This window comes from Camarhynchus parvulus, chromosome 1, assembly GCF_901933205.1.
Source record: "Camarhynchus parvulus chromosome 1, STF_HiC, whole genome shotgun sequence".
Classification (NCBI taxonomy): domain Eukaryota; kingdom Metazoa; phylum Chordata; class Aves; order Passeriformes; family Thraupidae; genus Camarhynchus; species Camarhynchus parvulus.
The window spans coordinates 64,748,741-64,763,356 of NC_044571.1; the positions used below are offsets into that span (position 1 = coordinate 64,748,741).

The window sequence follows — 14,616 nt, forward strand, 5'->3', positions numbered from 1 at the left end:
CTTACCAATATCTTACCTTTTTGGATGTAAGCTTATTTTTCTTATTCAGGATAAAAACTGCCTTATCAACCACAGCTAAGGCAACTTTTCCTGCATGATCCGTTTCAATCTCTAAATTGACCTGGTCTGCTGGTTCATATGTGTCTTGTTCTGTTCTGACTTTAATCTAAATAGAAAAGATTGAGACAAAAAGATAATATTTTTATATTATAGTGAAGATTCTTTGGGCCAGGAATGACTGTCAGCAGTCAGAAGTTGGGAGATATTCCTGTTTTGTGGAACTTCTGCCTGGGATCCTGCATTTTGGAACACATAGGTGCAGATATTTCACACTGAAGGAAATCATTGGGAGCTGAAACATGTGTCCTGCAGAATTTTGGATGTTGGCTTTCAATGACATTTAAGGACCAAGGGAAACTAAAAGTTTGTGTTAGGGGTTTGTGGAACTGGGATCTTCAATATAGTTTAGTTGTTTTCCAGTGGAAAAAAAATTACCACGAAAGACATGAGCAAAATGTCTTTGTCATTACATGGTAATGTACAAAATTAACCAAATTAAACCAGTCTGTAATAATGTTTTCTGCTTTCTATCACACACTTGAAATTTTTAGCATATGTAAGCAAACAGATCTGGTTCTGATGTACACACTTCTGTGGTTTAAAGAGGAAGTAGCCATGGTGATCATGAAATGATAGGGAATTATTACTGGAAATGCCTGTGAACATTACTGCATTTTGTCCTCGCATAAATAAAGGATTGTTTTGTCTGTTGGAGACAGATTATTTTTTCTTGAAAACTTCTTTTCCCCCAGTGGACTACCATATTCTTTTTCCAAAACAAACATTTTCAGTAGAAAAAATAATTTTAGACAGCTGACAATTTTCAGCAATTGGGTTTCATGCTATTGGGAGAAATTCCTGGGTCTTCATTTTTTTTTCATTTTACCTTATGGTCCCAAAGTGAAGAGGAGGAAGAGGAGAAGGAAGATGAAAGAAAGGCTTAGAGGGCCTCCCATTTTGTCTACACTTCATTTTCTAATGTAAACTGTTCTTAAAAGCTTTTAAAGTACTACCAAAACTCAGAAAATTACTTTTAACAGAAATTAAAAAGCTTGAAAAATTACTTCAAATTCATACTTTTTCCCCCAATAAATGGTTTCACTTTCTTTTGTGTGACAAACATCACTATAAAAAGTTAAAAAGAGATTCCTCCCCCTCAATAACTCTATCAGCATTTTCTTGTGGATTTCTAAAATACAGACACTCACAGGGGGTGATTTTTTCTGTAAGAAACTGTTTTTCATCTCTTTGAAGCACAACCTGAGAGCCTTTCCAAGTTATACCTTTTGGCACGACTCCTGATGACTCTTTTTCAATAAAAATGACGTCTCGCTTTATAATCCCAGGCCTGCACTTGTTCTGCCACTACCCCATTTAAAAAATATTTTGGAATGCAACAACAGAAGCCGTGGGCTTTGAAAGCACCTTTCCTTCGCAGACATCCATGACATCCACCCACACAGAATCAGCGATGATCTCTGGCTGGCCCTTGTTCTCAGTGAAGTAGTAGACTAAAAACCGAAAGGCAGGCACCATCTTCTCGGTGATTTTAAGGTTTATTACTTTGTTTGAGGATGGAACCCTTTCCAGAAGCTCAGCTTGTCCCTTTGCCACAACCTGCAAGGCAGAAACAAATTGAAATCAAATACTGTGAGTATGCCCCAGAAAGGGCATTATGATGCATAATTTTACTGTTTGGTTTGGTTTTTTTTCTTTCCTGAGGCAATTTCTCTTTAAGATATGTTTTCATCTAATGGCATTAACAGTTTTGACTGCCAAACCAGTATACCAGTAGCCTGGAAGAGACCTGCACACTGGTGGTGGATCTCTGCTACACTGGTCTTGTGGTCCAGGTTAGAACACAAATCTGTCACCCTCCACTCAGTCTTACAACTTGAGAAGGGTTACCCAGATAGTAGACTAAATTTTGTCTTCTACAATGACTGGTCATCCCACCTAGGAAGATATCAGCATTATTGAATCTGCAATCAGTACTGAATCTTTCAGATGGTAGGAAAGAGTTGGAGCAGGAGGTTTAAGGATAAAGTCCCACAGACTCATCTTGAACTGATTTCAACCCATCCCTTACTATTTAACTCCTTCCTTCCTACATTATGTTAACCAAATTCATGGGTGGTCAGAGGAATGAAAAACAGGCTGAGGGGCAGGAGTGAGGGTGCCCTTCCCAGAACAAAATATGTGAAGATTTCCTAAACATACAGGGTTTCAGGAAGTAACAATGGCATGCTACAGCCTGACCTGAAATCCTCACTGCCTTTGTTAAGATGACCAAATTTTGGGTGAGACCCTCACTGCTGAGCTCCAGCAGTGTCTGCCACCATCCCTCCCACACGTCCCGCCTGCCCAGCACTACACCTTCCCAAAGACTGGCAGCACCAATTCCAGCCCTGTGATACACCATCCATTGAAAACAAACCCCCAAACCTAAACTTAACTCCTAGGCATACTATTATTCCAATATATCAGAGTCCTTTTAAAAATAAATGGGAACTGATATCTTGGCACTTATCATCCTGTGAAATTTAGGCTGCCAAGGGAAATTAGGACAAAGAGAGTGAGAAGGGGATTAAACACATTTTACATTCATCAGAGTCACTCCTGGCACGTACCCCCAAACACATTTGTCTCATTCAGCAAAATAAATACTCTGCATTTTACATGCCCTAAAAATAACTGCAAATGTATAAAACCCAGCAGAATCATAGAAATAATTTCTGAAAAGGACCTATGGAGACCTCTAGTCCAGCTGCTTGCTCTAAGATAAGACATCACCAGGGTAAGACTAGATGAGACTGGCGAGGGTTTCTTTTATTGAGTTTTGAACTTTTCTCAGGCTGGAAAATCTCTCAACTCTCTGGGGAACCTCTTCCAATATTGCACTCACCACTAGCGAATAGATTTTTCCAAAATGAATCTTCCAGGCCATAATTTTTAATCTTGTCCCTCATTAGATTGTGTGGCACCACCTAGGACATCTTGTCTCCACTATGCCTTAATTCCTCTTCAGGTAGTTTAAGGTTGCTATTAACTCACTCTTAGCCTCTCACCCAACTGAACAAGCCCAGTTCCCTCAGCCTGTCTTGGTGGGTCAGGAGTGACAGAACACCAGTCATCCCACTTGACCCCCTTGGTTTTCCCTTGTATCAATAACTAGGTAAATGTTCCAGGCTGCATAATTTCTGAAAGAAATTACTGATTTGATACTATTCTGTTTACCATATAATAGAAATAGCCAATGTTTCCTCTGCCAGGCTGATGAATATCATTCAAGGTGATGGGCAAGGTATCTCCAGGTGCCACAACAGTGTGTGGGATGCTGATGCTGAGGTAGTTTGTGGAAGCAGACTGGTATCTTTCAGCTCTGATGCTGGTTTCAGGTGTTTCTAACCTTTCTTTACCCTCTTCAGCCTTTACCTGTCAGGGTAGAAAAGGACAGAGTGAGTAAAGTGTCCCACAGGAGACAGTGTATAGCGTCACCAATAATCACATTGTGCTAGGTTATTTGGAAAATGCTGTGAAGTGACAGGAATAATTGCTGAGCCCTCATTGGCATCAAACCCCAGGATTTTAATTACTTTATTATCTTACCCCATTCTGCCTCTTGCTGTATTTGCATTTGGTATTTTCACCCTTGGCTCTTTCTAAATGAGAATCAATGGGTCAAAAATCACAAAGTGATTTTGTACTCAGACAATTTTTTCCCCATTTTATATTGTGCACATTATTGAACCCTCTGAGTGGGCAGAGGTAGTTGATTCTCTGATTGCTCAGGACCTTTTCCTTCACTTTCCTCTTATAATTTTCTATCACTTTGTATGGTGATATTCCTTACAGTCCCATTTCTGTCCTTCATGCCAGGCAAATGCACAAGCAAAACAAAAATGCATCACTATTACCAATACATGTACTCCCCAAGGCTCTGATGACACTACAGGAGTGTCCTTCACTTGAGACATCCCTCAGGCAGGCCCCTGCTCTGTAAAACAAATCTTACACAATCTGGACAAGGATCTGCAGGTTGTATAAGAAATCATGTTCCACCATCTGTGCTAATTCAATGAAAAGTGATCATATTCACAGTTGTTTATGATTGTCTTATAAGCAATTCTCAGTGGGATACTTTTAAACAAGGATGTTTCCATTTTCTTTACCTTTATTTCAAGCACTTGAGCATCTTTGGGGATGTTGAAAGCAATGGAGACCAGACCCTCTCTATTACAGAAGGCAGTCTTCTTCACTGGGGGTTTTCCAGGCAAGGTAAGAGTGGCAGTGATAAATAGGAAGGCAGCAGGAGTACCATCAACCAAAGTGGCAGTTACCTATTGAAAAAAAAAAAAGTTCTGTTATTTAAAGGAAATCCTATGTTTAAAAAATGCACACGAACAAGAAGCAATTTTAATTTATAACTGTAATTTTTATGAACTGAGAAAAAATATAAAACTATACATACCAGCATTCAAAAATTTGAGCTTTGAGAAAAGGGGATAGCAATTGACTCAGTCTGGACTTTAGTTTAGGTAAAAACCTATGAGTACAGATTACAAAATGCCTCAGATTTTCACTTAGCATCTATTTAATCTAAGCAGGTCCCAGAGATATTTGTCATTAACTATTATAAGGTAATATTCTGACTTCAACTCTTCACAGAAAACTCTCAAAAAACTTGAAGGTGTGAAGTTTCAAGCCACATAAACTTAAATGCATTTATTTTAAAAGGCAACACCCCATTTTACTGCTCAGAATTTTAATTTGATGTGGGATTATTTTATTATAATATTCTTGTTTCAATCTTTTGATATGGAAGAGAGGAAGAGACTGTTATGTTTTATAAAACTTTGTAGGGCAACAGTGCACATTGACTTCTAGAGCAGAAAACCAGCATTTTCTGGCTGTTCAGGTGCTGAGCACACAGAAATGGGACAAACAAGACACACAAACAGTAGCTCTGTGTTGCACCTATACTTGAAGGTCTCTGTCCGACAGAGCTCACAGTGGATCAGACAAGGAAAGAGGGCAGATATAAACACATTGCTGTGGAGGCAGACAGATACAGTCAGAACACTACATACCATAACAGAGAAGGGGGCTCCAGGCACAAAATACTTTTTGGTGTTAGACAGATCAAGAACATAAGGAGATCTCACAAACTTCACACTGCTGAGTTCCTCTTCCCTCATCTCACCACCTGTTAATATCAAACAGTACGTGTTGCTATGGGGGCACTAACTACGGACTTGCATACCTTGGATATCTAATCTTCTGAAAGATTTTGTTTTCATTTTCAGCTATTGGAGAGAGTAAAGTTACCTAATGTCATCTTCAACTTGGAGCTTGAGCAGCCACTTTCCATCCAAGATTCTTCTAGTTAATTCCCTACAGCATGAACAAGCTTTACAACAAAGATGGATCCAGTGAAACCAGATTCCCCACATAACAGATAACATCAGAGGAAGATCAATGTGAATCTTCCAGATTATATCAGCCAAGTCATACTGTACTCACTTGCAGTTTCTACAGTGGTAACAGCCACATATAAATGAAACCCTTCCAGGGTGGAAATACTCTTTCTCAATTTCTCTTCCAAAAGTGGTGTACTTAAAGTAACTCTTCCTTTTCCATTTTGGATCTAAAACAAAAGTGGGAGGGGGAAAAAAAGAAACAAAAAAGGAAAGAGAGACAGCATTACTGGTTTGTTGCCATTAGAAATAAAGTGTTGTTTATATCACAGCTACAGTATTACGGACTTGTAAGTTTCCCGAATTTCTGACAATATTCAGCTTAGGTATGATAAATCAGAATAGTTCCACTGAATACTTACTGATAGCTGTTGCTCCAGGCCTGGAATAAATATTTTGTTCTCATTTTCATCAATTATGCCAAATCGCACATATGCAGCACCTTGAATCTCTTTCCCATAAGAATGTCTTTGGAAGGAAGAAAAGTGAGGACAGGGATCATTACTTAAATAAAAAGCAAGCATAAGGGAGACTAATCTTTTTGTGCTGAAAAAATATTGGAATATTTGTAGGCATCCCATTTGTAAATAACAGCTGTAGAACAAAATTTAGTCCCACTCTCTCATAACTCAATCATTGAAACTTTTACTGATCTTTGTTCCAACTGCTGATTTCAAATGCAAAGATACTTATAGCATAAGTCACAGGCAGAATCACTTGGGGAGACATTATCTGGTAAAATTTGCACCAGAGTAATATTTTTTTTAACAAATTAATGAGAGCTTAAGTTGCACAGAGAGATCTTACACTGCTCATCCCATTTAGCTTGGATGAACAGCTGATTCCTTTGTATGAGACACCTCATGAGCAGAGCATAGAAAATAAGGGATCAGAGAATCATTTCAGGGACTGATATGAAATGCTTGGTACCTCTGAAGACGCTCAGCAGGAGGACCGTCCCTGCTGAAATTCTAATACCTGCATTGGGTAGAGTGGACATCCTCTGCCCCATGGCACTCCTACAGATTTAGGCAGTATGGCAGAAAAGTCCTCTTGTGAGTGAAATATTTGCCAGATCAGCATCTGGCCAGAACACCCATGAGCATTTAATGAAGGTCATGGGGAGAGAGGATAGGGCATGTTGTTGCAGCCGGCTCTGTACTCATGGAAGCCCTGGCAGATGGCATCTTCCAGCAGCAGTGTGCAATGTGCTGCATGAGACCTGTCATGGCCATGGTGTTGTCTTTTGCTTGTGGAAATCCTGCTTCACCTCAGTCCTGTAATGGCTTATTTTTGTTTAAACAAGCCTCTTTCAAATTGACCTGATCAGCAGCACGGATCTATACCAATAAAGCTAATGGAGAGACAGGTCTTATGAAAACTGCATTAAACGCCAGAGCTAATAAATGGGAAACAATAGTCAATTACACCAAGTAACTTCATTACATGCATGGCCAGTTTAGAGAAATAAGTTCAATTATCAGGAATTCCATGTCCTGATTTTGATGAAAGTCATGCAGGCCTGTGTGGCACCACTAGGACCTTTTCCAATAAGGAAAGAAATGGTATCCAGTTATTGAACATGAATTTTTCCTCTTAAATAATTATCATGTTAATGAGGAGCCAAATATATATGAAGTTCATAAACTCAAAATAGAGTGCTGCAATAGCACAGAGAAAAATTTAGAAAGAATTAAAATACTGAAGCCAGTGATTTGAAATCACTTCATATCACAATATCAAATGATCATGATTAAAGCGAGTAATTATTCAATAGAACCAAATAAAAATTTAAGGTGATCAAGAGGAGATAAGAAGAATTGAGTTTGTTCAGGCAAGCACAAGGAGGTGTTTGCAGGTTCTGTCTGCTCTCTCAGGGTGTGCTGGGGAACGGAAGGACCAGCACAGTCAAGGGCAGCAGGCAGTAATCTAGTAGTCCTCACTCCTCTGAAACTGAATCAATGTCTCCCAACTATGAAAGAGGGCCAGCAGCTTCCACCTGCCTATTCTCATTTCATAACATTTATTCCTCTTTAGAAAAAGGAAAAAACCCAAAAGTATCAAGTTCTAATTTAGTCATTCTCCTAACATACAGTTTTTTTAGCATTGCCACTCTTATGAAACCTGAAAATTCAACAGCCAAAAAATATTTTGATTGATTGATTAAATTTTCATTGTCTGCCTTCTTAAGTTGCTCTGTGTTTGATGCCATTCTAATTTGGTATGGGACTGGGTGTAATTCATTTGCTCCATGGTCTGGCCAATCTGAGAGCTCTGTAGCCGTGGAACATCCAGGCCAGTGCACTGCTGTTAAGCAATGGACATGCGATGCTGTAGTGATGGTCATGGAAAATCCTCTGATTATTTAGAACATTTCTAAATATTTAAACTAAAAATACACAGAAAACCAGGTGATTAGTTTGCCTGGACCCTTGCATAACAACACAGAGGAGAATCCCAAATAGCCATCTTTGCTAGCAAATTGAAATATTCAGAAAATCTTGTTCCATCTTGATCACCATGACCTGGACCCAGGCAGCACTTGGCACTGATGTCTCAAGTCAGTGGTGGAAACAGAGATTTTATAAGATTAGTCAGATAAATCAAGCCAGAAGCTAGTTAACTCTTAATGACAAGAAGAAAGAAGAAATCACAAAACTCATAACTGCTTATCTGGCCCTTAACCAGCCTGGCTCTGAGCACACCTACTTTGCCTCGATGTCAAACACAAAGCTTTCATTCCAGATGTGGTAGTATGGATGAAGTGGGATGAGTTTGACTTCAAAACTTGGAAGTTCTGCATGAAAAAAAAGAATACAAAACGTCATGACATGCGAGTTTCAAACGTACCTTAAACTCCTGTTGTGGCAACACACACAGAGACAATGCAGCTGCACTGAGTGGATGTTTTAGTTTGAGCTAGCAGTGCTCTTCCAAAGCAAATCTACTGGTCATTTTCAGTTATTCTGCTCTGCTTCACATAGTGGAGCAGTCTTCCAGCACACAAAATCTATTTATTTACAATGAAAACAAGACAAACTCTGCCTGTTCACGGGCAGAAAGTGCCCTGGACTAGGAGCAGGCTGAGCTAAACCCACCCTGAATTGGGTAGAGAGTGGATATGAGCTCCTCAGCATCAGCTGTGTCACTCTGAATTTGCTCCTACAAAGCCAACCTATTTGCTCCTGCTTGCAGCTGTTTGGAGAAGGGGGCAGTAATCTCCACTATTCTGCTACCTCCACTAGCTAAGGCAAAATCAGTTTTGTTAAACAGAGATTTTCAGACAATCTCAAGGTTTTCTTTTGTCTTTAAAGGAATAAAACCCAAAATAATGAAACAACAAACCCACATTAATTTTACAAGGAGGTATAATTTCAGTGTAAATAAATCAAACCACTTCTTATCCCAAATTGTTACATTTTTGCTTTATCCAAAGGGCCCTTATTTTCCATAAAAAAGATTCTTTGAGGATAGGAATAACTCTAATAAACTTCCAGATTGAATTTCACTGAGACAAAATGGGGAGGGTTTTTTTTTTTTCTCTTTTTTCCATCCCAGTCTTCACTGCAAACTTTAGCCAGAATTGAAATGACTTTAAAATGGAGCTAATCTCATTTTTTTCCTGTGGTAGGAGAGCCCATCCAATGTTTTGTGACAAAATGTTTAAAAAGTTACTAAATCTGTATAAAAACAGAGGTGTTTCTTTTTTTAAATATAAGTGGAAGCCACACAAACCCAGAGCTTTACTTCTGTGAATCAGAGATAGTAATGATACACTGAAACACCATGAAAGTTGTCCTTAGTGCCTAACTACAGCCAGATTTACCACTGCAGTGTATTTTTAACACATTGTGATAACTCCTTATATTTGTAATGCAAATCATATAATATCTCACCGTATCTTTTAACTTCAAATTCAGTGGAAACATTAGACATTTCATGTTGATGAAACCAGGCTTTGATTTTCCAAGTTCCAGGCCTAAAGTCCAGATTCAGCAGAAAATAGTTAATTACAATTCCTCAGATATTTTATGATGCAAATGCATAAATTATCACTGAATTATAATATTTTCCTTGCTTTGATCTCATCCTTAACTAATTAATTAATTAATGGTTTTCCTTTTACTGGGAGGACCCAGCAACATATTTCCAAATGTCTTAGGAAACACTCAAAACAAGTATGAGGAAGTGCAAGATAACATATTTGCAAACCACTGCCTTTGAAAAGTCTGCAGAAACAGAGAACTCATCAAATATTTCCTATAGCTTATCTTCACTGAGATATCAAAATCAACTTAGCATGCCAGAAGACCTTGAATATTAATTAAAAGCTTGACTGTTTGAAATCAGATATAATAAGTGACACTTCACAGACTAGCACTTTTAGAAGTGCTCCCTTGAATGCAGCCATATGTTTGAGCAGATATTTGAGCGGCTTAATTGTTCTTTACCAGGATACATGTTGCTAATTGCAGCATATTAACAGTAAATTCTGGACTCCTCTCTCCAAGATGAGGTGCTTAAAGGTGAAAAGATACTGATCATAGGCTCCATATGTGCCCCATGGTGCAAGAAAGCCAATTTTGAAAGGTAATTCAAGAAATTCAGCAGTTAAAAATCTTAATCTCCAGGTTTTGATGCAGCAGGCACAGCAGTAACATACTCAGCAATGTCAGGTATAGCAAAGTGTTCACCAAACACCGCGTTTATTTTCCGGTCTGACTTTTTAACCACCATTCCCTTGGAATTCTGTTGAGACAGAAGAAGCAAACATGAAATTATGCACCAGGTGTCAAACATTTACATCCAAAAGCTCAAGGTCATATCCTAGTGCTGTGGAAGACAAAATGCTTTGCTTACTTTCCTACTGTATTATTCACATGTCACGTATCTCCATGTTTCTGATATGGGCCAAAAATAACTACAAATATCTCACTAGGTGCAAATACAGATTTCTGGAGAGTAGTCCCAGCTACTGTTGTGCTCCTGGATGTTTTGTACATGTTTTCCATAGCTCCTGTGCTGAAGAAGCACTCATCAAAAGTGTTTTTGCATACTTACTAGCACAGCAACTGTAACCGTGTCATCTGTTGGCCTCATAGCATTGTCCAGAATGAAGATCCTGTATCTGACTGTTTAACAGAAGAATAAATAAGTTCACACATTTCTTTCTAGCCTTTCTATATACATACCATTGCAATCTGTAAACTTAGTTACTGAATTTAAAATAAAACACTTTCTTTTAGTGAAAAGAAATCTGAGAAATTTTAAGAAACAATTGCATTCTTCTGTAGCCTTTGCATGTTACATGACTGGAAAAATTTTTGAAGAAAATTCTGAAAATTAATCAGGGAACTTCACTTGCTTTTGTATTCCTTCTGCAGTTGAGACCTCAAACCAAACTCAAACCCTTTTTTTACTTCCCTCTTTTGTTAATTAATTAAATTGGTAAGTAACAAAGCAGTAGGGGTCACAAAGAGCAAAGGTAACTTATTGCTGGTGTTACAAGCAGAAGCAGTAGGAGTTCAGTTTTTGGCAGTTTCTCGTGATTTTCTTTTCCAATGGAAAATTATCATTAACCTTTTTGAACAAAAAGGAGCAATTTTGTCTGTCTGCCTTAAAAGTGACTGTCTCTGGAGGCATTTCCACAGGGTTGCTGCAATGTGCAGAGCAGACCCTGCAGAAGCCCTGGCTGCCAGAACAACCATCTCATTGTTACTTTTTCTAATCCTGCCCTTGTAACATCCATATTCAACACCTGAAGAGAAGCATTTGTATTTCTACCTTGGGAACTTGGTGTGTATATGGGCTTATCTGTCTGGATAAAAATGTAGCCTTTCTTGGAGGACAGGAGGATGCGAGTGCTCTTGGCAGTCATGGGGAGCTCCTTGCTTTCAGTGACCAGTAGAACATATGGCAGATTGCTCTTCTTGAACAGGCTCTGCTGCAGACTCCCTGGCTTGACCTGAAGAGAATAAAAGGGAAAACCCCACAGAGTCAGAGATGAGCCTGGTAACTTTGGGACCACGTAGCTGATGCCCCACAACAGCTGAAGTGCTTAAATAATCTTATTAGCACCATTCAACATAAGATTTGCAATTATATCTTTCTTACTGGGTGTTATATCTTTCTTACTAGGTGAATATTTCTTTTCAAGTAGAAATACTCTCTAATCATCCATTTTCCACCACAGAAATACACTTTCTTCTGCCCAGTGTCAACAACTCCAGGTGGGAGAATTCAGTCTATATGCCTGTTGATTTTCATTTACCACGTATCCTGTAATCGCTATTTGTGCTAAAATCTTGGTTATGAGATTGCTGCTTTACTTCATGCAGTTTAATGTGTTGCTTTTAAACATCACACTTGACAGGAACCTGATTTGAAAACTCTGCTGTTATCTTTGGGAGTAACCAACCAGAGCTAAATTGAATATTGCTGTGTGCTTTTTTCCCAACCAAATAGCCCAAACTAGTGCTACTGAAATAAATCCTGACAGGCTTCAAAGAGTGCCAGGACCAAATGATGCAACATAAAGAATTAATCAACTTAAAAATCTGCAGGAAGAACACAGACTTTGGTCTGAGAGACTACACATTTTTAAAGGTTTCTCCTGTATTGTAAAGTGGCCAGTAGTAACCCAAAGGCCTGAATGCATAGTTTAAGTGAGGCAAAAAACCCAACAGTGATAAAATAATTAAATATGTTTAAATCAAATTTCATTTATCACCGTGTGAAAAAATCTTGAGCTTGTTATATAGGCACAAAAGAATATTCACAATCACCGCTGAAATTACATTAGGCATTGTTTTATTAGCTGGTTAGGTGAATAGAGTGCTGCTGCCACCAGAACTGGTTTTGTCAGTGCCTCTTGGGATCAGTGTTGTCTTGGTTCCAGCCTATTCCAAGTAGAGATTATGTGCTTTTATCACCAAATAAAAAAAATTAAATCACTGTGATGTCAGACTCACCATTATTTTTTTCATCTCTTGGTAGCCATTATTTTGGTTAAGGTTAAAGTAGATCCTCTCTGATATGAGCTGATTTTTTGTCTCATCTTTGAAGAATGCAGTAACTTGCACAGGGCTCTGTGCCCCGTGGACTTGAACTGTTATCGTCTCATATGTGCCCAAACGCACCACATTTGGGGCAGTAATAAGAAATCTAAAACAACAGATAAACAGATTGTCCAGAATGTTCAATGAATGCCCAAACAATATGAATTTTAAAGATAAAACAGGCTCTCACAAAATAGCAGAGCGAGGGACTTGTGGAGATCGCCTAATCCATTGCCCTTGTTAGTCAGAGTAGAGGTTAAAAGAAAATAATTTTCTCTGACTGATCTCCAAATTCTGGACTTTCCCATTTAAGTCCTGTAAAACATCAATCACTATACATAGACGAGAAAAAGCCTGCAATATGTCCCAGGGACTACCAATGCAATTTATAACCTGGTGCAACTCAGAGAAAGCTCTATAAACTCAAATTTCTGAAACAGAACAAGGCCATGCATTGAAAAAGCTTGAATACATATTAATAAATACACAATTAATGCTACAAAGTTATGTATCTTCATGTACTAGCATCCACATTATGCCAGCTTATGCTTTAATGTGTCAGGAGGAATAGATTCCCTATATAACCACATGTATGGGGTTACAAGTAGCTGATCTTCCTTGCAATATCACTGTAAAATGTTGGAAATGAGATCACAGAAGGTAAGACCACATCCCTGGGAAGGGCTGAGTTGGAGGCTAAATTGGTTGGGATTTTTTTTCCTCTTTATTATTTTCCTTCATTCTTGACCTACTCTGGTCCTTCTTAGTAATTGATTTCATGGTCTTTAAAACGTAGATCATTATCCTTGCTCTCATTTTTTCAAGTCTGTTTTGCACAAAACAATTTTACAAAAATCAGAGAACTAGGTGAAGAGCCAAGTTCTGTCTCTTCACCCATGATGTCACATAGACAAAGAACAGTTCTGAGCTCAAGACAGGTGCTTTTGGAAAACTATTATTCTGCAGAACATTTCTAAAATGAAAGGTGAATGATTTTCTATTATCAGAATGGGTTGGCTGAACTACCTTTTTTATTTTTCAAAAAAACCCCCTCTTCTTTCTCAAATGCATAAAATGAAAGGTGAGGTATAGAAATCAGGGAATAAAGCTGGTATTTAATTTCATTCACTCAGAATCTGTTGGCTCTAGCAAAAGGTGGCACAAGGCCTGGCTTATATGTAAATCTCCACTGAAATAGAGGATAAATATAGAATACTAAAGGTCTCCCAGAAGTTAAACCTTTGCTTCCTGCAATGTAGAAATCAATTACAGAGGGTTTTTTTTCCCCAAGATTTTTCAATCCCATAAATGTCATGAACGATAAATGAGCGAATGGCAACAAGAGAGTGAACAAGCTGTACATTTTTAATTATTGGTTCCTAGGAGAATATTTCTTCCTTCAAAGGATAGTTTTAAGCCTTTTACTTCTTACCTTTTTAAGGTTACACAAATTTTCAGTGGTCCAAAAACCTGGCTTTTTTTGATTCTCCATTGGGAGAGAGACTATTTCCTACCTTCACATTCAAGGGATTTGTTAGGATGGAAGAATTTGTAATAAAATATACTTACGATGGTGCTTGTTGTGTATTGGACAGCAGCAAACAAAAGCTCACCAACAATACCAGCCTTTCCATTGGAAAACTCTACAACATCTGCAAAACAGAAGCACCAAAGAGCCACCATCAATCCAGGTGCTGGCTGCAGGAAATGGGCTGACAGCACATTGCAGCAAATGATGTTGCCTATCCTGGTTATTTATTAATAACTTGCAAAACTGTGCAAGCAATAGTGATGGACATGCTGGTGGTGCACACAGTAATACCTAGGGAGAAACATTCTGGACTAAGCCACAGTTTTATACTTTTTTGTTTATGCATTCCCTTCCCAGCTTCAGTGTTTTTACATGATAGCAACTAAAAGTTGAGTGCAGAGAGAAGTTTTCACAAATACTGCAAAGGCATCCCAAAATCAAACAAGACACTGTGGCTTGAAGACTGGCTGTAGAGTATTTCCAAATGGGG

The 14,616-nt window shown here is 38.4% G+C and overlaps 1 protein-coding gene across 1 annotated transcript in view; it reads right to left on the reverse strand.

Moving 5' to 3' along the window:
* LOC115904889 (complement C4-like) overlaps positions 1-14,229 on the reverse strand; it is a 41,088-nt gene extending 26,859 nt beyond the window's left edge. The window contains exons 1-14 of the mRNA XM_030950730.1: positions 14,165-14,229; positions 12,509-12,701; positions 11,322-11,502; positions 10,599-10,669; positions 10,201-10,286; positions 9,434-9,516; positions 8,247-8,334; positions 5,900-6,005; positions 5,584-5,707; positions 5,151-5,266; positions 4,233-4,400; positions 3,298-3,495; positions 1,486-1,677; positions 17-166 (exon numbers count right to left, since the gene is read on the reverse strand). Of these exons, the coding sequence (XP_030806590.1) occupies positions 17-166; positions 1,486-1,677; positions 3,298-3,495; positions 4,233-4,400; positions 5,151-5,266; positions 5,584-5,707; positions 5,900-6,005; positions 8,247-8,334; positions 9,434-9,516; positions 10,201-10,286; positions 10,599-10,669; positions 11,322-11,502; positions 12,509-12,701; positions 14,165-14,229 (1,821 nt within the window). The remainder of the gene's footprint in view (positions 1-16; positions 167-1,485; positions 1,678-3,297; positions 3,496-4,232; positions 4,401-5,150; positions 5,267-5,583; positions 5,708-5,899; positions 6,006-8,246; positions 8,335-9,433; positions 9,517-10,200; positions 10,287-10,598; positions 10,670-11,321; positions 11,503-12,508; positions 12,702-14,164) is intronic.
* Between the last annotated feature and the right edge of the window lie 387 nt (positions 14,230-14,616).